The sequence below is a fragment of the Podarcis tiliguerta genome (genome assembly GCF_965153285.1).
Source record: "Podarcis tiliguerta genome assembly, chromosome: 10".
NCBI lineage: Eukaryota > Metazoa > Chordata > Lepidosauria > Squamata > Lacertidae > Podarcis > Podarcis tiliguerta.
The window spans coordinates 18,305,502-18,333,126 of record NC_139543.1 but is presented as its reverse complement, the minus strand read 5'-3'; the positions used below and the strand labels follow the sequence as shown (position 1 = coordinate 18,333,126).

Genomic DNA, 27,625 nt, shown 5'->3' with positions numbered 1-27,625 from the left:
GAGCTATCTTTTAAACTTCATTGGCCTTTAATTTTGAAGCACGATGCATCACGTTCTATTAAATGTCACTCCCTAACTTACCAGAATCAACATCACCTTGACCCATGTTTTTGGCAGAAAGTCAAGCTAGCTTAGAAACTGCCTTCCTGTTCAGAATGGAAGCAGCACTTCTAGTAACGAACAGATGCTGAGAGGGGAAATGAAATAAACAGATAACAGTAGCTGTCACCATTATGAACTGGTGAGCTTCGTTTGGGCATCTTGCCAAGCAGTGCTGCCAGTAGAATTGATGCATTTTCTGTATGCCTCATAGGCATATGTTAAGATGCTTTCAGATCAAAAGTATACCAGCTCATGGTTGAGGCTATCATAGTTCAGTTCTCTCAAATTCACTGGAGCCCTGTCCATAGCAGTGCTTTTAGAATCTGATATCTAGGTGCGATCCTTGACTACACTTAATGGGAATGTTAATGATCAGTTTCATTGGGATTACAATGCTAATGTAAGATGACAGCTCATTTGTTTTCTTAAAGTGGTCTGGCTGAGCCAATCAGGTTGCAGATAATCTTATTATACCAGTCAGCCCTCGGATTACTTTTGATGAGCTTTTGGAGCTATCATGTGTCATACTTTCCTGCAGGCTGGAGACCGCTTGTGTTTCAGCTGGATAAGGTCAGATCTTAATTTAACTACCAACTGTGTACTTAATTTTAGAAATGCCACATGACCTAGCCATTTGCAAGGCCTATACTTGCATGCTTGAAATTCAGGGCCCAATGAAACAATGGCAAGATTTTGAAAAGGTGAGAAGCTCCCTTTGTCTATAGATTGTCAATTAACCTTATAGTGGTATCTTAAAACTAGGAATAAATCCAAATATAGATTGCGATTAATTATCTTGCTTTGAATAATCCGAGCCTGCATGCTTATTGTCCTCTTCTTCAGTTTTGGGGAGGAAAGCTAATGGCACTTAGATTGTTTATGTGTTAATCAACTCCAATTTACAGTTTTTATCCACATAATATTAAACACCTGTCCAGTGTGCTTAATATTAATGAAACTATGGTTGCTAGGATGCGTGTGAGCATCAAAAATCATTATGGAAAAACACTACTCTTGGAGAACAAAAATATTTAAATATCTTAAAAACTACTGACTTTGAAGTGCTTAGCTTTTAGCTGAATCATAACTTGAGAATGCACAAGGGAATTATGCTGCTTATTTCTTTATTTAAAAAGCTTGAAACAAAACAGCAGGCTTTCTATCAGTTTTCTGTGAGTAGGTGGGTTGCCCAAATGCACTTTGTACCACTTTGTAAACTGCTTTGCAAACTTTCTGATGGAAAGCAATATATAAATACTTCAAATAAATAAATAAAAATATGGACATGACACAGTGTTGATAGCCAATTATATTCTGGTGACGTGATTCAGTGGGAGCCAAAGAGGCTAGGGGATGGTCAGAAGAGATGATTCATCTGAATATTCTCCTTCCCCCATTCTCTGTATGAAAATTCATATCTGTGTATGGAAAAATACAGAGTTTGAGTGTGACAGGGAAGGAGACACAAAGCAGAGTCTGGGCTCTGCAAGCATCTTAGGGTGCTGGCTGTCTCCCTGAAGATCTGGTGTGTAATCAGTGAGCTTTGTCTGTCTGTTGGAATGTTTCAGCTGTGCTTTCAACCTGTATATTTGTAAATAAATGCAAATATTGTTGTTGTTTAGTCGTTTAGTCGTGTCCGACTCTTCGTGACCCCATGGACCAGAGCACGCCAGGCACTTCTGTCTTCCACTGCCTCCCGCAGTTTGGTCAAACTCATGCTGGTAGCTTCGAGAACACTATCCAACCATCTCGTCCTCTGTGATCCCCTTCTCCTTGTACCCTCCATCTTTCCCAACATCAGGGTCTTTTCCAGGGAGTCTTCTCTTCTCATGAGGTGGCCAAAGTATTGGAGCCTCAGCTTCAGGATCTGTCCTTCCAGTGAGCACTCAGGGCTGATTTCCTTCAGAATGGATAGGTTTGATCTTCTTGCAGTGCATGGGACTCTCAAGAGTCTCCTCCAGCAACATAATTCAAAAGCATCAATTCTGCGGCGATCAGCCTTCTTTATGGTCCAGCTCTCACTTCCATACATCACTACTGGGAAAACCATAGCTTTAACTATACGGACCTTTGTTGGCAAGGTGATGTCTCTGCTTTTTAAAATGCAAATATTACAAAGCACCAATAAGCTTCCATTGACTTCCTTCCAAAGGAAACTGCCAGTGCTATGCCACTGGAACTTTATTAATTTCTTAGAAGGCAGAACTTTAAAAATACAGTATGCTTTAATTTATGAACTGTTAACACAATCCATTATGATACCAATTCAGATCATTTTACCAGTATATCACCAGAAAGATAAAATTGAATATAACATTAACATAACACCGTCTTCCACCCTGCTGTGTTTCCTTGAATGTCTAGCACTTTGTCGCAGGTGAGCTTAACCTAATGTGTCTAATTCATGGGATTTTTGAATGTGATCTCTTTTCTCATTGCTTATTTTAACAGGTCATTCTATAATTGCCTGTGGGTGGAGGGAGGATCTCTCAATTGTTTTCTCTCTCTTTTATATATTGAATAAAGCAATACAAGATTTCAGCAAAATCATCAGTCTGTGTGTCTATCCTGTGCTTACATCTGTCGTGCTAGCCTTTTGTAGCCAAAAGTGTCAAGTTATTAGCAGTTTTCTAGTTTGGAGCACCACCTAGCAAACAGCCACCAATAAGAAAGACATCAAGTCCTTTTACAATAAATTGTGATGTTTTTCCACAGATGGAGTTAGAAGAGCTAGGTTAGAATCTCACATATGTAATCTTTGTTGTTGTTGTTTAGTCGTGTCCGACTCTTCGTGACCCCATGGACCAGAGCACACCAGGCACTCCTGTCTTCCACTGCCTCCCACAGTTTGGTCAAACTCATGCTGGTAGCTTCAAGAACACTGTCCAGCCATCTCGTCCTCTGTCGTCCCCTTCTCCTTGTGCCCTCCATCTTTCCCAGCATCAGGGTCTTTTCCAGGGAGTCTTCTCTTCTCATGAGGTGGCCAAAGTATTGGAGCCTCAGCTTCACGATCTGTCCTTCCAGTGAGCACTCAGGGCTGATTTCCTTAAGAATGGATAGGCTTGATTTTCTTGCAGTCCATGGGACTCTCACCTTAGAATAAAGAACCGAGAAAATTATCAATTCATATTTTGTGCAAATCTTGAACATGAATGCTGAACAGGGAAGCTTTGTGTCTTGCTAGAGAGCCAAAGTTGACCAGTTTGGTTGCATAAAATCATTCATTTGGGTGGCCATATGAGTGTTAGTTAAATGTGGAGGTACATTCTAGTGATGAGTGGAAAGTGAAGCCTTAGAGCTTTGGCATAGGAGCTAGCCATTCTTTAACATTGTTTTTTTCCCTACTACTGTCTAGAGTTATGACACTATATTTTCTGATATACCTCTGCTTAACCATTAACCCCACTGTACTTAAACAATTAGAGTGCTTTTCAGCACAAGTCATGCAAGATATGACCTCTTGTTTATTTTTGTGGCGTGAGAACAGCTCATAAACCCATGCCAAGACGATGGAAGGAAATGAGGGCACTGATGAAGATCATCTCACTGGCTATGCTGTTCAGTTTAGCATCCAGGAGTCCCTTGAAAGTGCAAGGAGCCAGCAAACTTCTTCCCCTGATCATGAGGCAAGGTATGTCAGCAATCTTGCAGCCCAGGTCTGAATGTCTGGTGCTGAATGTCAATATTTCACCCCCATATCTCTCCTAATTGGTTAGAAGCTCTGACTGTTGGGTACAATCTCTAGTTATTCTGGAAGAGTAAGCTGTAGGATCCTATGGAGTTGTTTATAATTTAAATTTATGGCCTGTTTTCAATGGTTTGACATGGATACTAATAAACCTAAAAGAATATGCAGTCTATTGAAGACCTTATTTGGTCCAACCCTCACTAAAACCAACCACATCTGGCAGGTCTTATAACACTTTTGAAATAGGCTCTGAGAATGCCTCTGCAATCCCTTGCTCATAGATGGCATTAAGACAACACCTTTGGTTGGTCTTTGGGATTGCAGTGGGACATATGGGAGGACTAGGAAACATGTTGAGCCCAAGTGCTGAGAAATTAGCAACTCCTTTGCATGCTTCTGTCCTTTTGTGTTGCTCAACATAGATGTACCTCTAACCAGAACCACTGGTACAATGATTTAGTCTGGGGAAGTAGCAGATATATGCAATTAGATAGCAAAGACTCCCAAAGCTTGAGATATTATTTCTCTCTTATCTCTTATGTCTCTCCTTTCATTTTTTCCCCACTAGGTTTCTACCAGTCAGCGATCAAAACAGAAAGCTTGTAGTTGCTATAAGAGAAGGTACAAGTACTAAACGACATCACTGTTAAGATGGTTGTATTACCATCAGTTATTGTTGTGAATGGTGGTGCAGTTGGGTAATTGTAGACTCAGAACTTAGTAGTCTAACGGGAGGGAGCTCCTTCAATGGTTATATGTATTACTTCAAATTGTGGTAAAGCTATGCTGCATCTGGGCACTGTTATGTACTGAAGTTCTCACCCTGGACCAGCAGGGGGATACTGTAGATAGTTTTCACTCAGGTCCACATATGCAAATAAGGGATTGAAAGTGACGTTCAGTGATTGGATAGTTACAGAAAGTGGTTACAGTTGCGTTGTAGTGGAGCTCTATAAAAGCAGGCTGGCTGAACCCTTCAGTTCAGTTCTGTTCTGGCCTGTGAATAAACAAGAGCTGTTTGAAGAATTGCTGTGTCGTCTGATATGTTCACCCACAACTTAACAGGCATCTTCCTACTCTACTGAGTGGAGCTGTAGACTTCTACCCCAAAAACAGCATCACTGTATTTTTTTGCCAATTAGGTAAAGGTAAAGGTACCCCTGCCCATACAGGCCAGTCATGTCCGACTCTAGGGTTGTGCGCCCATCTCACTTAAGAGGCCGGGGGCCAGCACTGTCCAGAGACACTTCCGGGTCACGTGGCCAGCGTGACGAAGCTGCTCTGGCGAGCCAGCACCAGCACAGCACACGGAAACGCCGTTTACCTTCCCGCTATTAAGCGGTACCTATTTATCTACTTGCACTTAGGGGTGCTTTCAAACTGCTAGGTGGGCAGGAGCTGGGACCGAAAGACGGGAGCTCACCCCGCCGCCAACCATACGATCGGCAAGACCTAGGCACTGAGGTTTTACCCACAGCGCCACCCGCGTCCCTTTTTGCCAATTAACCCTGACCAAATTACTTAGCTTAAAGATGTTCTGGTTTTGAAAGATGACCGTTGCTCTTCATGGAGTTAGCCTTTGGGTTTATTTCACACTGGATTATTATTTTTCTTTTGAGGTCGAGTATCTGAGCTTCAAGACTATGTGAAATACAAATATGCTTTGGATGAAGCTGATGAGAGAGGTTGGTTTCCTTTACATGAAGCTGCTGCTCAGCCAATTCAGCAGATACTTGAAGTAATCTTGGATGGTAAGTTGGCACAGGTTAGCAGAGATGGAAAATATTGTTGTGGAGGTGAAATAGATGTGTGTGTAATTAACAAAAAGAATTGACTGTGTGCCTAGATTCAAAACATGGAGTTTTGCACACTCTCCAGTGGGAGAGAGCTCCCAGCAGGGTTTAAAACGCTCCAAGAGTTAAACAGCAGCATAGTGTGGAATGTAAGTTGTTAAACCCTTTTGCATATCCTATTTCGTCTGCCTTAAAATGTTTGCCTCCTCTTTCTATGCCTCTAGCAATGAACAGACCACACACTTTTAAATAAGTTTAAGATGCTTTCCTTACTAAATTCAAAGGTCTGGTTCATGCATTATTCCATGAAGCATCAGGGAGAACACAGGTAGATGCTGTATTTATGATGTTCTATTATGTTCTATCATGTTGTTATTGCTTGTAAGCCACTTTGGGATTCATTTGAATGAAAAGTGGCAAAGAAATAAGTCATATCAAATTTCCTATTAACTCTATTTCGCAAAGTTGCCTATGGGACGCTCACAAGCAGGATGTGAGAGCAAAAGGTGTCTCCCCATATTTTTCCCCAGCAACTGGCATTTGGAAGAATGTGCCCTTTAATTCTAGAGTCAGCATATATAGTCATCATGATTAGCAGCCATTGATAGCCAATGCGTATTTATTCTCAGTTCTGGATTTATACTCTCTAGCGCCCTTCCCTTCATGCAGCATTCTGCTACTCAGGCAAGATCTCATCCAGAAGTTGTACAGAGGAGCCTGCTTGGGTTAAGATGAAAGCATGAATCAAATACATACATGTTCTCATAAGACACAAATTAATAAGCAAGCTACAGTGGTACCTCGGGTTACATACTCTTCAGGTTACAGATGCTTCAGGTTACAGATTCCGCTAACCCAGAAATAGTACCTCGGGTTAATAATAATAATAATCATCTTTTATTTATACCCCGCCCTCCCCAACCAAGGCCGGGCTCAGAGCGGCTTACAAGCAATAATAAAAACAAGATGAATGATTACAACTTAAAAACAAAAGTAAAATACAACATTAAGAAATTTGCTTCAGGATGAGAACAGAAATCATGCTCCGGCGGCGTGACAGCAGCGGGAGGTCCCATTAGCTAAAGTGGTGCTTCAGGTTAAGAACAGTTTCAGATTAAGAATGGACCTCCGGAACGAATTAAGTACTTAACCCGAGGTACCACTGTATTGTTTAATTTTTAAAAAATATATGTGCATTTTTACAAATGTGGCATTGATACAGGTGTTTGCTTGTTTTTTTAAAAAAATAATAAATCTAGCGTCTTATAAAGCAATGTGGGAATATAAAACATGCGATGGAGAGACACCGTTGACGTTGGCAGCCAAATCTCGCCATGCAGGAAATGTCAGGACGCTGTTGGAAAAGGGGGTCTGGCCCAATACCACCAACCGGAAAGGAGAGACTCCTCTTCTGATTGGTAATTGCTTCATTAATGGCTTGCAGTGTTTGGGCTTGCTGCTAGTTCATGTAGAATCAAAGGCTGGTCACCCTGGAAACTGGACATGCAGCTGGAGAATGCCCTCCCCCCCCTCCCAGCTTAATGAACACATTTTATGCCACACAATATGAATGCTAAAACCAATTGCAATAAACACTACCGATAAAAACCTGAAAAACAAACAAACCATCTCTACAGGAAAAAAGACAGGTCTTGTCCTTCTGGAAGAGGCCACAAGTACTTTAAAGCCTTCAAATTAACATCAAAAAGCCCAGGTAAGAAGCAGCAGGAAGCTGCTGTTTCTAAGGATGTGCATTCCTGCCCCGTCTCAGAAGTGGTACAGAAAGAAAGAGGAAGCCCTACTCTGCCAATATTAATTTTGAATATGTTTTATGAAGGGATTGGGGGAAGGGTTAGAGCAGGGGTCTGCAACCTTTAAGACAAAAAGAGCCACTTGGACCCGTTTCCGAAGAAAAAAAAACTGGGAGCCGCAAAACTCGTCATTATAAAAATAACTTTTTTGTCACTTTTTTATTATTTCTTTGTTTGACCCCCTCAGAATTACTCCTCCTCATAGAAATAGACGTTAAATTAACAAGTTACCTTTTTGTGTGTGTGTGTTCTTCACTCCCCTTCAAAACAGTGACCAGCGTACATGCCCCTTACAATGTAGTGGGCGGGCGGGAAGGTGACGTCGGGACGGTGCGTGACTAACGCACGCACTGCCCCCATGCGACGTCACAGCCAGTACAGCACCTGCCACAGTGGGGAGTGTCGGGGCACATAATGCGCCTCCTCCCCTCGCTAGTATCCGCCCCGGAAACGCGGCAAAGCTGTAAAAGAGCCACATGCGGCTCCGGAGCCACGGGTTGCAGACCCCTGGGTTAGAGGATCACAAGGGAACTTCTGCAAATATGGATGAATGGTGTGCATGCTTTTTGGAACTGTTGCATGTGCATATGTATCGTTGGCCATAAAGTTTATTTATTTTTTGTTGCTCTGCTGCAGCCACCATTGGAATACCGCTCCCAAGAGGTTGGTTCGGATCAGATTTTGCCCTCTGACCAAAAGTGATTTGCTGCCTCTGCTATACTCACCTACGTTAGAATAAGTCTCATTGAACTTAGTGGGGTTGCGAGGAGTGCAGAAAAAGCACAATATCTAAATTGTTTCATCTCTTCTTTTTGTCTGTTTCAATCTGTAAGCAACAAAACAGGGCTCGTATGAAATGGCTTCCGTTCTGATTGAATTCAATTGTACCGTCAATCAGCCATGTGTAAAACGTTGGTCGGCGATGCACGAAGCGGCGAAACAGGGCCGCAATGACATCATTGCTCTGCTGCTGAAGAATGGTGGCAACGTGCACCTAAGAGATGGATTTGGAGTGACTCCTTTAGGTGTAGCTGCTGAATACGGCCACTGTGATGTGCTGGAGCATCTCATTCATAAAGGTGGGTTTGTACTTCAACAGGTAGCAGTTTACGCTGCGGCAAGGCTCTCTGTTTCTGAGCACAACTCAAAGTGTAGGTGCTGACCTTTAAAACCCTAAATGGCCTTGGCTCTGTATATCTGAAAGAGTGTCTCCACCCTCATTGTTCAGCCCAGACACTGAGATCCAGCTCCGAGGGCCTTCTGGCGGTTACCTCACTGTGAGAATTGAAGCTACGGGGAACCAGGCAGAGGGCCTTCTGGGCAGTGGCACCTGCCCTGTGGAACGCCCTCCCATCAGATGTCAAGGAGATTAGTAACTTTATGACCTTTAGAAGACATCTGAAGGCAGCCCTTTATAGGGAAGCCTTTTAATGTGTAATGTTTTATTATGTTTATATATGTTGGACGCTACCGAGAATGGCTGAGGCAACCAAGTCAGATGGGTGGGGTACTAGTGTTATCGTCTCCATCACCACCACCACCACCATCATCATCATCTCCTTCAAGGTCTTCAGGGGCTCCTTTCAGGCCACATCTGTCCAGGGAACAGAAACCTAGGATGGTATCTATGTCATGATTAACTTGCATTCATTGATTTCAATGGGTCTGACTTGGGCTGCCCCTAGCATCACTATACCTCAAATGAACCCTAATAGAAGAAGATTCCTGCTGGATCAGGCCAGCAGTCCATCTAGTTCATCATCTTGTTCTCACAGTGGCCAACCACAAGCCCATGAGAAGTCCACAAGCAGAACCTAGCCAGGATCTCTGAGGGCATGGCCCGAACCTATTCAAGTCCACTTCTATGCTTACCCATCCTAAACTCCATTTAGGAACATACCGTAGGTAGCTGCCTTAGATGAGTCAAACTCTCATTCTAAGTAAAGGTAAAGCGACCCTTGACCATTAGGTCCAGTCGTGGCCGACTCTGGGGTTGTGGCGCTCATCTCGCTTTATTGGCCGAGGGAGCCGGCGTACAGCTTCCGGGTCACATGGCCAGCATGACTAAGCCGCTTCTGGCAAACCAGAGCATGGAAATGCCGTTTACCTTCCCACCAGAGCAGTACCTATTTATCTTCTTGCACTTTGACATGCTTTTGAACTGCTAGGTTGGCAGGAGCAGGGACCGAGCAATGGGAGCTCACCCTGTCGCGGGGATTCGAACCGCTGACCTTCTGATCGGCAAGTCTTAGGCTCTTTGGTTTAACCCACAGCACCACCCACGTCCCTGTCATTCTATTTAGCCTGAAAAAAACTAGTTTGATGTAATGAGATAGAGTGTTGGACAGACTGGGAAGACCTGGGTTCAGTTATTGGCTCAGCCGTGAACATCTTTGTCTTTGGGCATGTCCCTGAATTTTCCTCACAGGGTTGTGCCTGAGTTTATAATGGTATAATCTATCTATCTATAACGCATTGACTTTCTTCAAGTAAGAACAGTATACAAAAAGAATTGGAAAAACCCAACCGTAGATATCTCCTCTTTGTACCACGTTAACTGTTCATAAAATGTCAAGGAGAGAGAAAAGTAATAGTGCTTTGATAATTTGTGACACTGAGATTAAGATGCGGCATTTCACAGTTATTTAAATATTGCGCTGTATAAGGAAGTACAAGGTCACATAGGCACAAAACCTCATTTCTTTGGTTTTGCTCTCTATACCTGAATCCTCATTATACTCAGGAGCAGTGGACTCTTTCAAGTATTTGGTATTGAAGAACTGTCCCCAACCAACTGTTCCTCAATTAATTTCGATTTGTAGCCTTTCTCATCTGAAAAGGCTCCTTGGGGTATTTTAAAAGCAAGCAAGATATAAAATATATATCGTCCTCCTCTGCTCTCAACCTTTAGCTTAGCCCCTAAAGTACACCTCAAATGAAAGCTGATTACATTGCTCCTGGTAAAGTTTTAGGACTGGTCCCACCAACCCTATAAAAAACTCATCATGCCTGTCATGAACCAGTATGCTGTAGTGTTTAGAATGATGGACTAGGACCTGGGAGACTAGGATTCAAATCTTTTCTGAGCCGTGGAGCTCACTGGGTGACCTTGACCCATATGACTGTCTTAACTTACTTCCTTCTCAGCATTGTTGTAAGGATAAAATAGGGAGGGTGAGAACCTTGCATGCCACTATGAACTCTCTGTAGGAAAGGTGGTATGTAAATAAAAATGTAATTTAAAAATGTAATTTTAATGCAGCTCTTAGGCCAAAATGAAAATATAACCCAAACATCGTCGATGAACCATTTCTCCCTTAATTAAATACTGCATACTATTCTTTTTGCAACTGTCTGGTTTTAACCTGGGCTGCACTGCATGTTTTCCTTTTTGACTCCCAGTGTTGTTGAGTTTAAATTCAATTTCAGCCCTAATAATTGCTGTAATTGTAAATCATCTAGACACGTGTAGTGAAATAGTAAACTAGAAGACACAAATGAGCAATTGCCAAGTTTGATGTGACAATTCTATCACAGAGCACCTTGATAACAAACATTTATTTTTGTTTATGGTTGATTTCTGTGCCTGCAACAGAGAATCACAACAATATTTTTATTTTCCTGGCTCACCACAAAGGCATTTAAGTTTTTAGCTTATATAAAATTGGAAGACTTGCAGTCATTCCATTCCAAGTAGACCGATAACAATTGCAAATAAATCAGTCTCTGAGATGTATGGGTCAAAATAGAAGTGGTGGTCAAATCCTGCAAAAAATATGTGCTCACCCTTAAAACGCAAGTGATTGTCACTTAAAGAAGAACACATCTCTTTAATCTCTTCAAATGTTCTGTTCTACTCTGAGGCCGTTTTGGAATTCCGTAAATAATAAACAGGAGAAGAAATTGCTGCCCTTTTTAATGCGAGTATTTACTTAATATTATTTTGAATTAAATGGTTGGTTTGTCTTCCTCCGCTAGGTGGCGATGTTTATGCTACAGCTGATGATGGCTCATCGATATTGTTTGAAGCAGCTGGAGGTGGCAATCCGGACTGCATAACTTTGCTGTTGGAATATGGGGGAGACGGTAATTTGCCCAATAAGGCAGGGCAGCTCCCTATACACAGAGCAGCGTACGAGGGGCATTATTTGTGAGTATTCTTCCTTTCGCTCTCCTGGCTCACATATATTTGTGTCAAAAAGAATAGAAATGTTTTCGTTTTGGATTTTAGTTATACAGTACTTCGGTACGTATGTGCCACTACCAATGTATGTGACACCATAGCAATATAATATAAGCCAAAGAAGGTGCCCAAATGAGCTTAAAGTCTGCGGCTGCATCCCTATGCACATTTACCTGGGAAATAAGCCCCAGTGAACAGGGGGCTTCTATTCTAAGAAAACTATTCTACGTAAAGGGACGTGGGTGGCGCTGTGGGTTAAACCACATAGCCTAGGACTTGCTGATCAGAAGGTCAGCAGTTCGAATCCCCGCAACGGGGTGCGCTCCCGTTGTTTGGTCCCTGCTCCTGCTCCTGGAAATGCACCTTGAGACCTTTTCAAGTAGAGACAGAACTTTCTTTATGTATGCTACAACAGCAGCAAGAATACTCATCGTGAAGTATTGGAAGACACAAGAACTACCCAGTCTGGAAGAATGGAAGATGAAGTTGATGGACTACATGGAACTGGCGGAAATGACCGGCAGAATCCGAGACCAGGGAGAAGAGCTGGTGGAAGAAGATTGGAAGAAATTTAAAGACTATCTACAGAAATATTGCAAAATTAATGAATGTTAGAATGATGTTGGATTGAGGTTAAGAGGTTTTTAGCAATAATGTTATGAAAGAATATGCAAAAATGGAATGTTAACAGGTGGAAAGTTAAAGCTATAATATATTAAGATCAAGATTAAGATAAAGGTAAAGAGGGAAAGGATTTGCTGAATAAATAAATTGAATTGGAATACAAAGAGGGGAGGTGTGGGGAGGTCCGAGAAACAAATAAATGCAAGATATGTCAGGAAGGATTGAACTGTTTTTAATTGTTTTTTATTTTTGTGTTTTTCTTTTTTTGTGTGAAAATCTCAATAAAATATTATTATAAAAAAAAGAGAGAGAGACCTTTTCAAGTAGAACTGAACTTTACGACCTCAGTGAGCTACAGGTCGTCTCATAAAGAATCAAGTGTTAAGCTGTACGTATAATTATACCTTTAACACAGATAGCGGACTTTACTTATCAGAACCTATTATAAAGCCCACAACTGAAAAAGTAGCAAAATAATAGGGTACACAACACCTCGTTCCAGCACTGAAACAAGAGTTGCTTTTCTGATGGCAGAAAAAGTGTGGCAGCCTGTTGTGTTTTTCAGATTCCCCGTTAAATTCATTTTCTGCCCTCAGGGCCCTGAAATTCCTAATTCCCGTGACATCCCAAACTGCTATCCGGAAAAGCGGGCAAAGTCCCATGCACTCGGCGGCAGATGGCCAAAATCCACAGTGCCTGGAACTCCTCCTTGAAAATGGTTTTGATGTCAACGCCACCCTGGCAGAGCACATTTCTAAAAGTTACGACGACGAAAGGAAAACGGCGCTTTACTTTGCCGTTTCCAACAACGACATTCTGTCCACCGAAGTATTGCTGCAAGCTGGCGCAGACCCAAATAAAGACCCTCTCAACTGCCTCCTCGTGGCCGTGAGAGCTGGCAACCACGAAATCGTCAGGCTGCTTCTTTCTTACGGAGCACATGTCAACTGCTACTTTAACCTTGTGAATGACACCCATTTCCCCAGCGCTATTCAGTACGCCTTGAATGATGAAGTAATGCTAAGGCTGCTGCTGAATCACGGATACCTTGTGGATCTGTGTTTTGACTGCATGCATGGGGACATCTTTGGAAATTCTTTCGTATGGTCAACTCCGGAGGAAGAGGTGTTACCAGGATGGACATCTTGTGTCATTAAAGATAATCCAGTAAGCACCTTCCAGGATTTTCCATTCTGCTCTGTACTACTCTTAATTGAAGGGATGCAGGTGGCGCTGTGGGTTAAACCACAGAGCCTAGGACTTGCTGATCAGTTGCCGATCAGAAGGTCGGCGGTTTGAATCCCCGCGACGGGGTGAGCTCCCCTTGCTCAGTCCCTGCTCCTGCCAACCTAGCAGTTCGAAAGCACATCAAAGTGCAGGTAGATAAATAGGTACCACTCCGGCGGGAAGGTAAACGGCATTTCCGTGCGCTGCTCTGGTTTGCCAGAAGTGGCTTAGTCATGCTGGCCACATGACCCGGAAGCTGTACGCCGGCTCCCTCGGCCATTAAAGCGAGATGAGCGCTGCAACCCCAGAGTCAGCCACCACTGGACCTAATGGTCAGGGGTCCCTTTACTCTTACCTTAGTCTTAATTAACATTTTAAATCTGGGGTTTTATATTGGCTACTGTTATAGTTAAGATCGTAAGCATTTCATTATTACTAGAGTGCCTGCTTCCAACGGAAAATGGAGCAAAGGGGATAGATTTTTATGAATAATCACCCCTTCCTCTATTTTTAGCCGTGATAACAAAGTCCAAGTATAGAGTGAGGCTGATGCTGCTAGCTAAGGGCTATTGTAGGAAGAAAATGTTGGCACATGTTTTGTGTTCTTTCCTCAGCTGATAAGGATGCTTAGGGATGCATACATAACACAGGCCCATTGGTCTAGCTTTTTAAAATCACTTAGGCCAGAGTACGTAAATTCAAGCCAGCTGATTTAGTGACGCTGACTTCATAGGAACCTGATCTTATCACCCATTGGTAAAAGGAATACTCCATGAACAAATGATATACATTCAATTGGCGCATGGTGCTAGGAAGAACTTTTGCTGGAACATCACCAATATTATGTGCAATGCTATGTGGGCAACAAAGCTATCCCAGACACAAAATAGCTCAAATGTAAAATAATATTAAGGTGGTACCAGTGGAAGCTCGAAGAGACCACTGGTCGTTCCAGTACTTGGTATCCTAGTTGCCTCTTGGGTGCTAGGTGCAAAGAGGTCTGTCTTGTGTTTGGCTGACCTTATATTAATTCCTAGATTAAGGGAAAGATATATGAACAAGTGATAGATCTGTTTACCTCTGCCATCTTTCCTGGCCATAAGAAATCAGCATTACTACAACAGTGCAAGAAAATCTTATTAATCTTTTTAATTAGTATGAAAGGCAATACTAGTTTAACAGCTTTGTGGATTGGGTTGCTCACAGGGCAAACACAAACAGATGTCAAATAATGTATCTCTTTTCATTTCAAAATGTAGCATCCCAATATCTCTCAAATACACACATAATAGTAGAAGTTAAAGATGGCATTTTTATCTTTTAAGAATTCTCTGTGTATCTAAAGAAGTGTGCATGCACATGGAAGCTCATACTCAGAACAAACTTAGTTGGCATCTAAAGTGCTACTGAATAATTTTTTTATTTATTTTATTTATTTTGACTGCTTCAGACCAACACGGCTACCTACCTGAATCTAGAATTCACTTCGGTCTCTTAAAGCAAAGTGCCATAGTTATTGGATTATTGCATTGTATTTTATCATGATATATTTGTGATTTCTGCACAATTTTATTGCAAGGACATATACCTTGGGAGATTTAAAAAATAACACTGGATATATTTCGTTTCAGTTCTGTGACTTTATCACGGTTCCTTGGATGAAACATTTAGTAGGACCCATCGTTCGTATTTTGATAGATTACATGGATTATGTTCCCCTTTGCACAAAACTTAAGTTTGTCCTGGAGACCCAGAAAGAATGGGCAGAGATCCAGCAGATATTAGGTAAATGTGCAGTCTTGGCTTGGAAATATGCACGTTGTTGAATTCTGTAAATAATAGCTGGACCACATTTTTCGTAGATCCAAAAGTGTGTATTTTAGGTCACTTGAATGCGTTCTCTCAGTAGCCCCATTTATTTCCGAGGGATTATATATCCCCTGATTTTAAGCATTTTTTACTTAGCATAAAGAGGATTTACTTCCATATAAATGTGTTAAGAATCAAGAGAATAGCGGAGGGAAGTCTAGTAATACTCTGCCCAGCAAAAAAAGATAAGAACTCAGATGGAGGGATGAGTCTTGGGATGGGTGGGGTTGTCAGAGTGGATGTAGCAAGGGAGAGAGCTTGCTCTGTAACCCCTGATGTGGAAAAGAAAAGAAATATTATGGGTTGCATTCAGCATAGTGCTAAGGTACGCAGTCCATCAGTGCAGGGGTTTCTCCTTCCGCAACTGAATGATCTCCACCTGCAATTTCCCTAAAACCTTGAGCAGATTTGGGACAACGCAAAACACATGAGGGGGATGAGTAGGGTGGGAATCCCAGTGCACTAGCGGTAATCCATATGTGAATACGGTTTAATTTGAATATTGCCCTTTAGAAACTCTATTGGTAAAGGCAGTGAGCCACAAAAAAAGCTTGCTTTCTTCCTAGTGGTCCAGCTATAAAAGTGCTGGCATGTTTGCAAAGCTAAGCAGGGTCCGGTATGGTTTCAGCTTGGATGGGAGACTGCCGTGTTGATATATACCTGCATTGCAGAGGGTTAAACTAGGTGACAAACCCCCCTTTCCAGCTCTATGCTTCACCTGACCTGCATAATCATTAGTTTTTATAGCATCATGCATGAATGGGCAAGGTATTAAGCAGAGTCGCCAAGCTGTATGCCATAAGCCATTATGCCATAGCAGCACATAAGAAATGGGTATTAGTGGCAAAAACAGCAGTATTTATTAATTTTATTTATTTAGAGAATTTGCACCCCACTCTTCAGCCAAAAAAGGGCTCCCAGAGTGGCTTACATTTCAATCAATTAAAACAAGACAGTCCCTGGCTGCATTGCTCATCGTCTTAAAGAAAAACAACACACAAGGGGAAAGGGACAAGGAGGGCAGAGGAAAAATATACTGTACATATTGTTAAATAGACGTATTTTTTAGGTTGTGCTGGCATCGTATTTGCTATGTGCTATGCTAGTTGTTTGTAGTGTGAACCGATCCCCCCCCCCATGCCTCTTAGATAGTCACTACGTTCATGGGACATATTTTCCATTGCATTTCCCTCTTTTGTTTCATTTTCATCTTCCAGAGAATCCTCGCCCGCTAAAGCATTTGTGCCGCCTGAAAATACGTAAATGTATGGGATTGGAGGGGACACAGAAGACGCTGTCCATGAATAGGCTTCCCGTTCCACCGGTTCTTAAAGCCTATATCCTCTACAAAGAGTATGATCTTTATGGAAGGGACCTACATTTGCCGTGATTTGCAGAATCCAGACATTAACACATTTACTTGGAAGTTAAATTTGGAGCAAGCATAAGGGTGCCCGAATGGTGAACTATGGGCTTTGCATCCAGAAGAGACCGTCTGCTTTCTTGCATGTTGTGTGAGGCAAGTGAAACTAAATTCAAATACGTTCTTCAAAAACATGAGAGCTGCTGTCACGTGTTAATCCCTTATAGCACTGTGTGAGCTCTTGCACAAACTTACCGTATTTTTCGCCCTATAGGACGCACTTTTTCCACTCCAAAAATGAAGGGGAAATGTGTGTGCGTTCTATGGTGCGAGTGCAGGCTTTCGTTGAAGCCTGCAGAGCGAGAGGGGTCGGTGCGCACCGACCCCTCTCCCTCTCCAGGCTTCAGGAAGCTCTGCGCAAGCTGTGGGAGCCCGTGGGAGTTCCCCCTGGGCTCCCACAGCTTGCACAGAGCTGCCTGCACCCCGAAGCCCCGGCGCGCTGAGCAGTCGCGCCGGGGCTTCGGGTAGCTCTGCGCAAGCCGCGGGAGGGCTCCCCCGGCTTGCACAGAGCTGCCTCTTATCCCGAAGCCTCGGCGTGCTGAGCAGTCGCGCCAGGGCTTCGGGTAGCTCTGCGCAAGCCGCGGGAGGGCTCCCCCGGCTTGCGCAGAGCTGCCTCTTATCCCGAAGCCCCGGCGTGCTGAGCAGTCGCGCCGGGGCTTCGGGTACCTCTGCGCAAGCCGCGGGAGGGCTCCCATGGCTTGCGGAGAGCAGCCTGTTCTGGGGGCTGGGGTCGGGGGAAGCTCGGGCTTCCCCCGCCACAGCCTTGCACCTTGGGGGGGAAATAATTTTTCCCCCTTTATTTCCCGCCCAAATACTAGGTGCGCCTTATGGGCCGGTGCGCCCTACGGGGCGAAAAATACGGTAGTTTCACTCGTGGTTCCTTGGCACCAACATTCCTTCCCTCCCCCTCTCGCCCCCCCCCACACGAAGCCATATAAATTTGTGCTCTTCCTGTGATACAAATAACTGCCTCTCTTAATACATATTGCAATTAAATTCTGTATATTTTCACATATCCATCCTACAGCGCAGTTATTTTTTCTTTCCTTTTTAAAAAATAAAAATTGAACCTGATCTTTGGACTCCACTTCAGCTCTAAGCATTAATACATCTAACACTTGGTACCCAAACCAGAAATAAAACACACAAGAAAACACCAGCATTCAGGCATGATCTGTACCCATGATTCTTGGGTCTAGCAGGATACGGGAAGTCTCCCTTCTTACGATCTTCACATGGAATCCCTTTGGACCTAGCTTTGCCACTTCCGTGAACACCTCACTATAAAATGTTCAGTTCAGTTACAGCATCCAAAGGAAAAAGGGAGCAACACGGCATTTAATGTAGAAAACTAAATAGCGATCCAGCTATTTGACTAATAACGGTTCACTATTTTTATGCGAATGCACAATGATTCGCTATTGACGGGCGAGATGCAAATAATTTGCTGTTAAATGTCACTTGAGTCCTTTATCGAAAAAGATCCAAGCCAGCTGATAAGAACAAAGGGTATACAAAATTCAAGATACGATGCAAGAAAAACAGCAAGTTATCCATATAATACGAAAGCTGATCACCCCATCAAAATTGACAGAACTGGCCCTGGTACAAAAGCCAACAACTGGGAATTAATAAAGCAGCCCATTTCAATCTAGATGTTGGATATATCTGGAGTATCCGTGTTGGGGCATACAAAGCATGCCTGATGTGTTTTATTTTAGTCCCCTCCAATTTGTATGTGCTTAAATTATCCCTGTTGACAGCGCCAGTAGCAACCTAGCTGAATGATACGCCTATGAGGCATGTGGCCATAATCTCTTGCTGACTTGTGCCTATTTTGGAGGAAGAGAGACACGGTATGGCTATGGTACAAGACCAAAGCACTAGGGCCCAAGGTTGTTGGAGGCAAACACTGAATTATTTGTGTGTTGCGGGGTGGGGGTAAACTTAAGGGAATCTGAGAGTGTCAAGCGAGAAGTTAGAAGAGATGAAGGACAGGCACACATTACCACATTGTTCCCTGGCTGGAATAAGTGAAAGCATACCCTCCAACATATCTCCAATGAAAATAGGGACATCCTATTCAATTATTATTATTATTATTATTATTATTTAATAATAATTTTATTATTTCTGCACTGTACATCTGACTAGATTGTCCCAGCCACTCTGGGCAGCTTTCAACATACAAAAAAATGTAATAAAGTTATACAGGGCTGCCTTCAGATGTTTTCTAAAGGTTGTATGGTTACTTATATCCTTGGCTCAGGGTGTCACATAACTCCATACCCTCCCAACATTTCTCCAATGAAAATAAGGACGTCCTCAGGAAAACAGGGGTGGGTGGCGCTGTGGTCTAAAACACAGAGCCTAGGTCTTGCTGATCAGAAGGTCGGCAGGTCGAATCCCCGTGACGGGGTGAGCTCCCGTTGCTCTGTCCCTGCTCCTGCCAACTTAGCAGTTCGAAAGCACGTAAAAGTGCAAGTAGATGAATAGGTACCGCTCTTGCGGGAAGGTAAACGGCATTTCCGTGCGCTGCTCTGGTTTGCCAGAAGCGGCTTAGTCATGCTGGCCACATGACCCGGAAGCTGTCTGCGGACAAACGTCGGCTCCCTTGGCCAGTAAAGCGAGATGAGCACCACAACCCCAGAGTCATCCGCGACTGGGCCTAATGGTCAGGGGTACCTTTACCTTTAAGGAAAACAGGGACATTCTAGGATCAAATCAGAAACCGGGGCAGCTTCTGTAAATCCGGGACTGTCCCTGGAAAGTAAGGTAAAGGTAAAGGGACCCCTGACCATTAGGTCCAGTCGTGACCGACACTGGGGTTGTGGCGCTCATCTCGCTTTATAGGGACACTTGAAAGGTCTGATTGTTTTTACTTTATGCAAAGCCTCCTTTCTGACTAAGGATCTGCCATGCTGCTTTTAGCCATCTCCTTCAGTTGCCAAAACTGCAAAGGACGGGAGTCCCCGCAGACTCTCAGGATCAGCCCCTCTCTTAGTGCACAACTGTGTTTCTGGGGTTGTGAGCGAAAGATTGCACCACTAAGTGCCTTGGCATGGAAAGTCATATAATTACAGCATCCTACTTCTACACCCAAAAGTTACATTGTAGAAACGAGTAATTAGTGTTTGCCAGGAAAATAGGTCAGTAGGAGGGGGCTGTGTGAATGTGAACAATAATACACATTCAAGTCAAGTGAGAATGATTTGGGTATTTCTTCTTTAAATAACACCCTAGCATGTTCTTAGGGTGGGAATTTTGGTAGCACGCAGAAGTATTCAGCAATAATACAGGGCACCACCCACTAGGCTGCTTCTGCTGTGCATTATCAGGCAAGAGCCTTTAAAATGAATTGTGATTTCACAGTAACAGAGTCATGATACAGAGATGGAGGATGTAGCCTATCAGATATTGTTGGCCTCCTGCCCCCATCACTGCGGTCCATTGGCCACGCTGGTTGGGGCTGATGGGTATGGGAATTCAACAACATAAGACCCATCTCTGCTTTAATAGATTACTCCCATCATGTCCATTTTAGAGCATTATACGTAGAACCATGTAAAATATCAGAAAGTGTTTAGGGCAAAAATAAATAGATGGATAAAAATCTCAGTGGCCATAGTTTAAAAATGTTAAATCAATCTGCAGATAGTACTATACACTTCTTTGCATAAAGTTTTAATATCGTGTGCCTATTTAAATACTGTCTTTTAAAAATTAGCATTTAAATTTGTTCTAATTACAAGGTGGATTAAAAATTAAGCATGGGGACAAAATAGTGCCTAGCCAAAAAAGCAGTAATCAAAGTATGCTGGTAAAGATAGGTTCACTGCACTCAACAAAGCCACACCTTTTTTTTTAAAAAAAAGAATACATTATTAAGGTGATCTACAGCTGCAGAAATAATTGCTATTGTTCTGTTATTTTCAAAACGTTGGATTTTATGCAATCTAAGATAAGTTGAAAGGAACAAAAAATAAAGGAAGGCAATGATTTGAAAACAACATCATGTAGATGCCCTATAAAAAGTGAGTGAGCAAAGCGAACTGAGTTTAGGGAGAAATACAATATAGTGAGAGTGTTTGATTAAGGCATTTTGATACCTGAGGCAGAAAATCCAAATTGTGACCTTCTTCAGCGAGGGTAAATATATACAGTGGCACCTTGGTTCTCAAACTTAATCTGCTCCGAGAGTCCGTTCGACTCCCGAAACTGTTCAAAAACCAAGGCGCAGCTTCCAGTTGGCTGCAGAAGCTTCCTGCAGCCACTGAAGTTGCGTCACATGTTCGGCTTCTGAAAAACGTTTGCAAACCCAGAACACTAACTTCTGGGTTTGCAGCATTCGGGAGCTGATTTGTTCGGGAGCCAAGCCGTTCGAGTACCAAGGTACCACTGTACATGAAAATACAGTGGTACCTCGGGTTACAGACGCTTCAGGTGCTAACCCAGAAATAGTACCTTGGGTTAAGAACTTTGCTTCAGGATGAGAACAGAAATCATGCGGTGGTGGTGCGGTGGCAGCGAGAGGCCCCATTAGCTAAAGTGGTACCTCAGGTTAAGACGTTTCAGGTTAAGAACGGACCTCCAGAACTAATTAAGTTCTTAACCCGAGGTACCACTGTATACATAACACTGAATAAACCAATTTGCTGCCTTGTCATGGCATTTTGTCACCTGCTGCTTGAATTAGCCCATGTCAAATGGTGGGCTTGCCTTAGCTTGAACTTTGCATCCAGTGCTAGACACTTTGAAGAGGCCAAGTCTGCACGGGAAATATTTCGCTCATGTCTTACTGTAGAATCACAGAATTGTAGGGTTGGGAGGGTCATCTAGTCCAACCCCCCCCCACCAGGCAGGAATCTCAACTATAGCATCCATGACAGATGGCCATCCAATCTCTGCCTAAAAACCTCCAAGGAAGGAGAACCCACAACCTACCGAAGGAGACTGTTCCACTGTCAAACAGTTTCTGCCTTGCTCTATCACTCACTGATAGAATGAAAAAGAACATGCTTTCCACCTTGACTTCATGTTTACAGTACCATCAGGGCAGATAACCTGAACAACAGAGCCATTTGACAAAAACACTCAGCTGAAAAGTTATTCCTTCACATGCCTTCAGCAATATGTTTTGCCTGGTGTTGCTGCCCTGATACCACTGTTAAATGGAGGGGATGACTCATCGTTCTCAAGGACAATACAGTATGCCCAGCTTTCACATGGTCTCATCTGTCTGTCCGTCAGCCACGCTTGGATGTCTGAAAGTCTCGACCTCTCTCACCCTTTTCAGCCTCCCTCCCACCCATTAAAGAAACAGCTTTGTAACACAGGTTTACATGCAGCGACGTTAGAGAGGCTTCGTTTCCCAAAAATGGATCGCTGCAGTACCTGTGTGATAAAACACAAGGTGTTTACGTAGCTGCACAAGTCAAGCTGACACAAGTTGAATGTGAGAGGCACGAGGAACCTTTCACACCTTCCGCCATGGCACTATTTGTCCCTGCAGTAGCTTATCCGGGGGCTCAGGTGGAAGCACACAACTGTTAGGGCTTCAGGGATTGTGTGTCGAGACCCCGCAGCCCCCCCCTCGTTGGAAATAACTCACATAAGGACACAGATATTAGGTTTATGTTATTGGGCAAATTTTGGCCACAACTTTATTGAATTACAGAATGTGAGCAGTATTGGCTTAGGCATTGATTGGACCTGACTATATCTGACTCCTGCCCATTGTGCAGGGAGTCCAGTAAGGGTAAGCCACCAGTAGGGGGAGCCCTGTTGATGCGAACCAACTCAAGCTCCCCCTGGTGTTCCCATCGGGGTCATGTCAAGGCCTTAGCCCCCCAGCTGGGCTTCGGACTAGATCAACACCCCCAGATTCCTTTAACGGAATACCCTTAAGCATGGAGGGGCAGGTGATGGCCATACCTCCCCCTCCCCCACACAAGGTCAAACAATGCCTAACCGCAACCCTAACAAAGTTGTGACGATTGCTACGAGGTAGGCGAAAACCAAGTGGCGAGTGCCAATTTGCCAAGTGGAAAAATTCCTACCAGGCCCCTCGGACAACCAAGGCGACCAACCGAAGTCCATAGCAAGGCCATTGCCTAACCTGCAAAATAGGGAGGGAGGGCGGGTGATTGAGGAAGCGAACCAAAGAGGAAGTCCTCTGGCTCACTCCTTAGTTTAAACAGCCCCGGCCATGCCCCCCACCAGCCAGCGGATTGGCTGGCCGGGCTCTGACGTGGCCGGGATCCCCCGGGCAACGGGGGACAAAGGGGAGTGGGTGGCCACACATTCCACCGCAACTCCTCCCCACTGGGAAGTGGAACAGATTTGTGGGATGTGAGATATGGTTTTGGGGAGTGGCAGGAAAAAATGAAGGGTGGTCAAGGTGTGCTGGGAGAGGCAGAAAGCTGTGTCCCTTTGCATACTTTCCAGCATTCCTCAGATGAAAATAGGAACATTTCTCAGTCCCCCATAACTGACCTTACTTGACCCTCCCCATTTTTGCTCCTCTCCTCCGTAGAGCATTTCCTATCAGAAGTGCAAGTGTCACTACCCTTCACCAATGAGACAGCACAGTTAAGTCCAGTCGAAGGTGACTCTGGGGTTGTGGTGCTCATCTCGCTTTCAGGCCAAGGGAGCCGGCGTTTGTCCACAGATAGCTTTCCGGGTCATGTGGACAGCATGACTAAACTGCTTCTGGAGCAACGGGACACTGTGACAGAAACCAGAGCGCACAGAAATGCCGTTTACCTTCCCGCCATATTTGTCTACTTGCACTGGCGTGCTTTCGAACTGCTAGGTTGGCAGGACCTGGGACAGAACAATGGGAGCTCACCCCATCGGGGGGATTCGAACTGCCGACCTTCCGAGCGGCAAGCCAAGAGGCTCGGTGGTTTAGACCACAGCACCACCCGTGTCCCTACCAATGAAACACAGCACAGACACCCTCCACCGTCCTGAGAAAAAACCCCTAATCCCAATTTAATTTATTTCTTGGTAGATTTACAAAAAGAGCACACAATGAATTTTAGAAAGGAGCAAAATTAGACACAGACGCACAAATCATGCTTTTTTAATTTAAAAAAATCAAGACTCCTTGTGCTCCACTCTGCTCCCCCTTCCTTCCCTCCTAGGGCAGCCCTGACCTCTGCCTGTCCCTCAGACCTGGCAATTCACACAGGGCTGGGCCTCAGTGGCAGCAGTCTCTTCCCCTGTCACAGTCCAGTCTACGGGCAATCGAAGTCCCGGCTGAGGATGTTGGGACCAGGGGCAAGGTGGCGGGGTGGGAGCAGGAACGAGAGTCCAGAAGCCAGGGGTCTGAGGGTCAGGAAGCAGGGAGTCACGAAGTCTAGGGTCCGAGGGTCGAGAAGCAAGGAGTCATTAAGTTGAGGGTTGAGAAGCAAGGAGTCAAGAAGCCAAGGTCCGAGGATCAGGAAGCAAGAAGCCAAACGCAGCAAGGCAGAAAACAAGTTGCTGTGGCAAAGAGCCGAAGGGAAATGCTGAGCTTATATCCCTTCCCGGCTCTTGCCACCACGTGCAGTGAGTTACCAAGCGGCCTCACCTGTGCGGCCGTGCCTTGCCTCTCCAGAATGAACTTAGGAAGGCCCCAGTCCTGCAAAGCCCTACTGGTCACAGGGCCCAGCTCCTGCACACCCAGCTGACACCTCGCCCACTCTCCAGCAGCTGCTATGAGATGCCCAAGGGAAGAGGCCAGCAGCAGCAGCCATGGAGAGGCAACAGTAATAGTGCCACTGTATTCTGCTCTGGTCAGACCTCACCTGGAGTACTGTGTCCAGTTCTGGGCACCACAGTTCAAGAAGGACACTGACAAGCTGGAATGTGTCCAGAGGAGGGCAACCAAAATGGTCAAAGGCCTGGAAACGATGCCTTATGAGGAACGGCTAAGGGAGCTGGGCATGTTTAGCCTGGAGAAGAGGAGGTTAAGGGGTGATATGATAGCCATGTTCAAATATATAAAAGGATGTCACATAGAGGAGGGAGAAAGGTTGTTTTCTGCTGCTCCAGAGAAGCGGACACGGAGCAATGGATCCAAACTACAAGAAAGAAGATTCCACCTAAACATTAGGAAGAACTTCCTGACAGTAAGAGCTGTTCGACAGTGGAATTTGCTGCCAAGGAGTGTGGTGGAGTCTCCTTCTTTGGAGGTCTTTAAGCAGAGGCTTGACAACCATATGTCAGGAGTGCTCTGATGGTGTTTCCTGCTTGGCAGGGGGTTGGACTCGATGGCCCTTGTGGTCTCTTCCAACTCTATGATTCTATGATTCTATAACAGGGTGCTCCCTCGCAGCCCTCACTGCTGCTTCCGCTGCCCAGGATGAGCACTGACTCATCCTCCACCCCGAGCTCAGCACTAGCGGCAATAGCGGGGGAAATAGGGACATTCCGAGATCAAATCAGATACTGGGGTGGATTTTTAATTCTGGGACCGTCCTTGGAAAATCGGGACACTTGGTGGTTATGCCTTTGTACCTTAGACTGGAAAGCTAGGCTGTTGTGAATGGAAAGCAGATTTTTTGAAACGTACTCATCGCTTGGCATCTTTTATCAGCAGCTGCAGAGGCTGCTTCCGACTGAGTTGAATTATCTGCAGTTCCCTGACCACGGTGGAACGGAGAATAAGACCCAGAGCCTATTTACTCCTTAGGGTCCAGGGTCTGAGTTCAATGGTAAAAGAAAACAACACAGACAAGGGTGTGTAGCTGTCAGGGCTTGAGGAATTCTGCTCCTTCCCATTGGCAGTAAGAGGCAGAGAAACAAGATAAGTCCTTTTTAATGAGTTTATTCATTCATAACAGAGAGAGACAAAAGAACACAGTCTACCCTCATCATGGCGTTGCTCCAAACTAGGCTCCTCCTCCTTCCTTCCTAGCAGCAGCATCTGCCCTTATGGTGACTACTCATGGTCAAATGTCTGATTCTGTTGTTCCTGCGCTCTTAACGAATGCCGAGTTCTGGGAGAAGGGGGATCAGAAAGACTCTCCAGTGGCAACACATCAACTGGCTGGACCGCCATAGTTCCCAGTGGCGTAGCGTGGGTTGTCAGCACCCGGGGCAAGGCAAGTAATTTGCGCCCCCTAACCCGGGGCAAGGCAAGTAATTTGCACCCCCCGCTGCACTGTCCCTCCCCCAGATAGTCCCTCACTCTCTCTCCGCACGGCACAGCACGCCTGGCACCCCCCCCACAGTGGGCGGCGACCCGGCGGCTCGGATCGGATTTGCACAGCCAGCACTGCAGTGAGAGTGAGTGAGTGAGCCAGGTAGGGGCAGAGAGCTGCGAGTGCGAACACGCCTCCCCCCCCGATGTTGCGCCCGGTGCGGCCGGCCCCCCCTGCATCCCCACGCTACACCACTGATAGTTCCCCTCCTCTTCTAACACTTCCCAACTCTTCTGTTCGCCTATCTATGAGCTTTGACTTCCCTCAAACCCCTGCTGTAAAGCAACACTGCGTTCCTCTTCTCCTGCAGCGTCAGGAGATGGGGTGGTGATCTTCACCATTCCTCCTCCTCTTTCTCATGCTCTTGAGTCCAATCCTTGACAGTAGCGCTCTGATCAACTAAATCCAGGCATTCTGAAGGTGGGAAACACAAGCAGCTGCTCCAGAAATCTATCCCGCTGCATTGATATAATCGGTGAAATTAAATGGCAAGTGTGAGATCACCTACAAGAGTGGAATTTTGTGTTTGCGCGAAGCTAGGGCTGTGTTCTGGGACTTCTACAGAGTTCCTGGGATAAGGAAATGCACAATGCCCTGCTTCTTTCCGCATCCAGAGGCAGACAGTGACTCCTTATGTTTATATTAGGTCTGCCCAATCCAGAAGCTTCAAGGCAGAATGCAATATATTTTAATATATTAAGAATATATGTGTGCTACCCTGGCAACTCACCTCTAGGATTGTATTATCTCTTGAGATGCTCAACAGAATTCATTTGCGTACAAAGTAATTTTCTTGATTTATAGTGCATAGCTTTTCTCAGGTACCATACCAAAGAGAAATGTTTTTTACTTGAGGAACTGTATTGAGAATCCATGCTAACTAGCTTTTCCAGCCTAAAACCTGCCATTTCAAAAACACCATCTGTGAAAGACATAGTGTCAATGAGTGTCATTTCCTAAACCTTTGGCTTAGCCAAAATGGTTGTCTTCAGATGTTGAATCTCAACTCCCAGCAACCCCTGCTGGCAGGACTGATAGGAACTGTAGTCCAGCAACTTCTGGTTGGTCGGTCTCTGTCTATGTCTGTCTCTCTCTCTCTCTCTCTCTCTCTCTCTCTCTCTCTCTCTCACACACACACACACATGGTGAATTATTTTGATAATAGAACATGGTGTCAATACTTAACAGTTGCTAGCACAAAGTAGCTGAAAGTTGCAAAACGGTAGATGACATGACAAATCTATTTACAGTGGTACCTCGGGTTACATACGCTTCAGGTTCCATATGCTTCAGGTTACAGACTCCGCTAACCCAGAAATAGTACCTCGGGTTAAGAACTTTGCTTCAGGATGAGAACAGAAATTGTGCTCTGGCGGCGCGGTGGCAGCAGGAGGCCCCATTAGCTAAAGTGGTGCTTCAGGGTAAGAATAGTTTCAGGTTAAGAATGGACCTCCGGAACGAATTAAGTACTTAACCCGAGGTACCACTGTACTTTCACATGCATCTATTCACAGTCCAGTTCCATTTCTGCATTAGGGAGTAACCAAACACCAGCTTCCAATCAGCAGGGGTTTACAAAGCAGTGGTGCTACTGCCAATTTTTGCTGCCCTGCTATACATGGAGATGACACAGCAATTTGGTCTGGAATGGCCTTGATGCTGCTGTAGGGCTGGTTACAGATCAAATGGATCCCGGGTTGACTCAGCCCATGCC

At 44.6% G+C, this 27,625-nt stretch overlaps 1 protein-coding gene across 3 annotated transcripts; it reads left to right on the top strand.

Moving 5' to 3' along the window:
• Nucleotides 1-317: 317 nt before the first annotated feature.
• Nucleotides 318-17,794, top strand: ASB15 (ankyrin repeat and SOCS box containing 15). Of its 3 annotated transcripts, XM_083399766.1 has the most exons (11): nt 663-803; nt 3,590-3,733; nt 4,359-4,411; nt 5,410-5,541; nt 6,843-7,001; nt 8,228-8,473; nt 11,373-11,544; nt 12,798-13,368; nt 15,060-15,213; nt 16,515-16,916; nt 17,586-17,794. In XM_083399766.1, the coding sequence occupies exons 2-10, from the start codon at nt 3,612-3,614 to the stop codon at nt 16,685-16,687; spliced, it is 1,782 nt and encodes a 593-aa protein (XP_083255892.1). In that variant the 5' UTR covers nt 663-803; nt 3,590-3,611; the 3' UTR covers nt 16,688-16,916; nt 17,586-17,794. The 3 variants fall into 3 exon arrangements, with proteins under 3 accessions (XP_083255894.1, XP_083255892.1, XP_083255893.1); XM_083399768.1 differs by lacking the exon at nt 15,060-15,213 and having other exon boundaries at nt 318-672; XM_083399767.1 differs by lacking the exon at nt 15,060-15,213.
• The last annotated feature ends 9,831 nt before the right edge of the window (nt 17,795-27,625 follow it).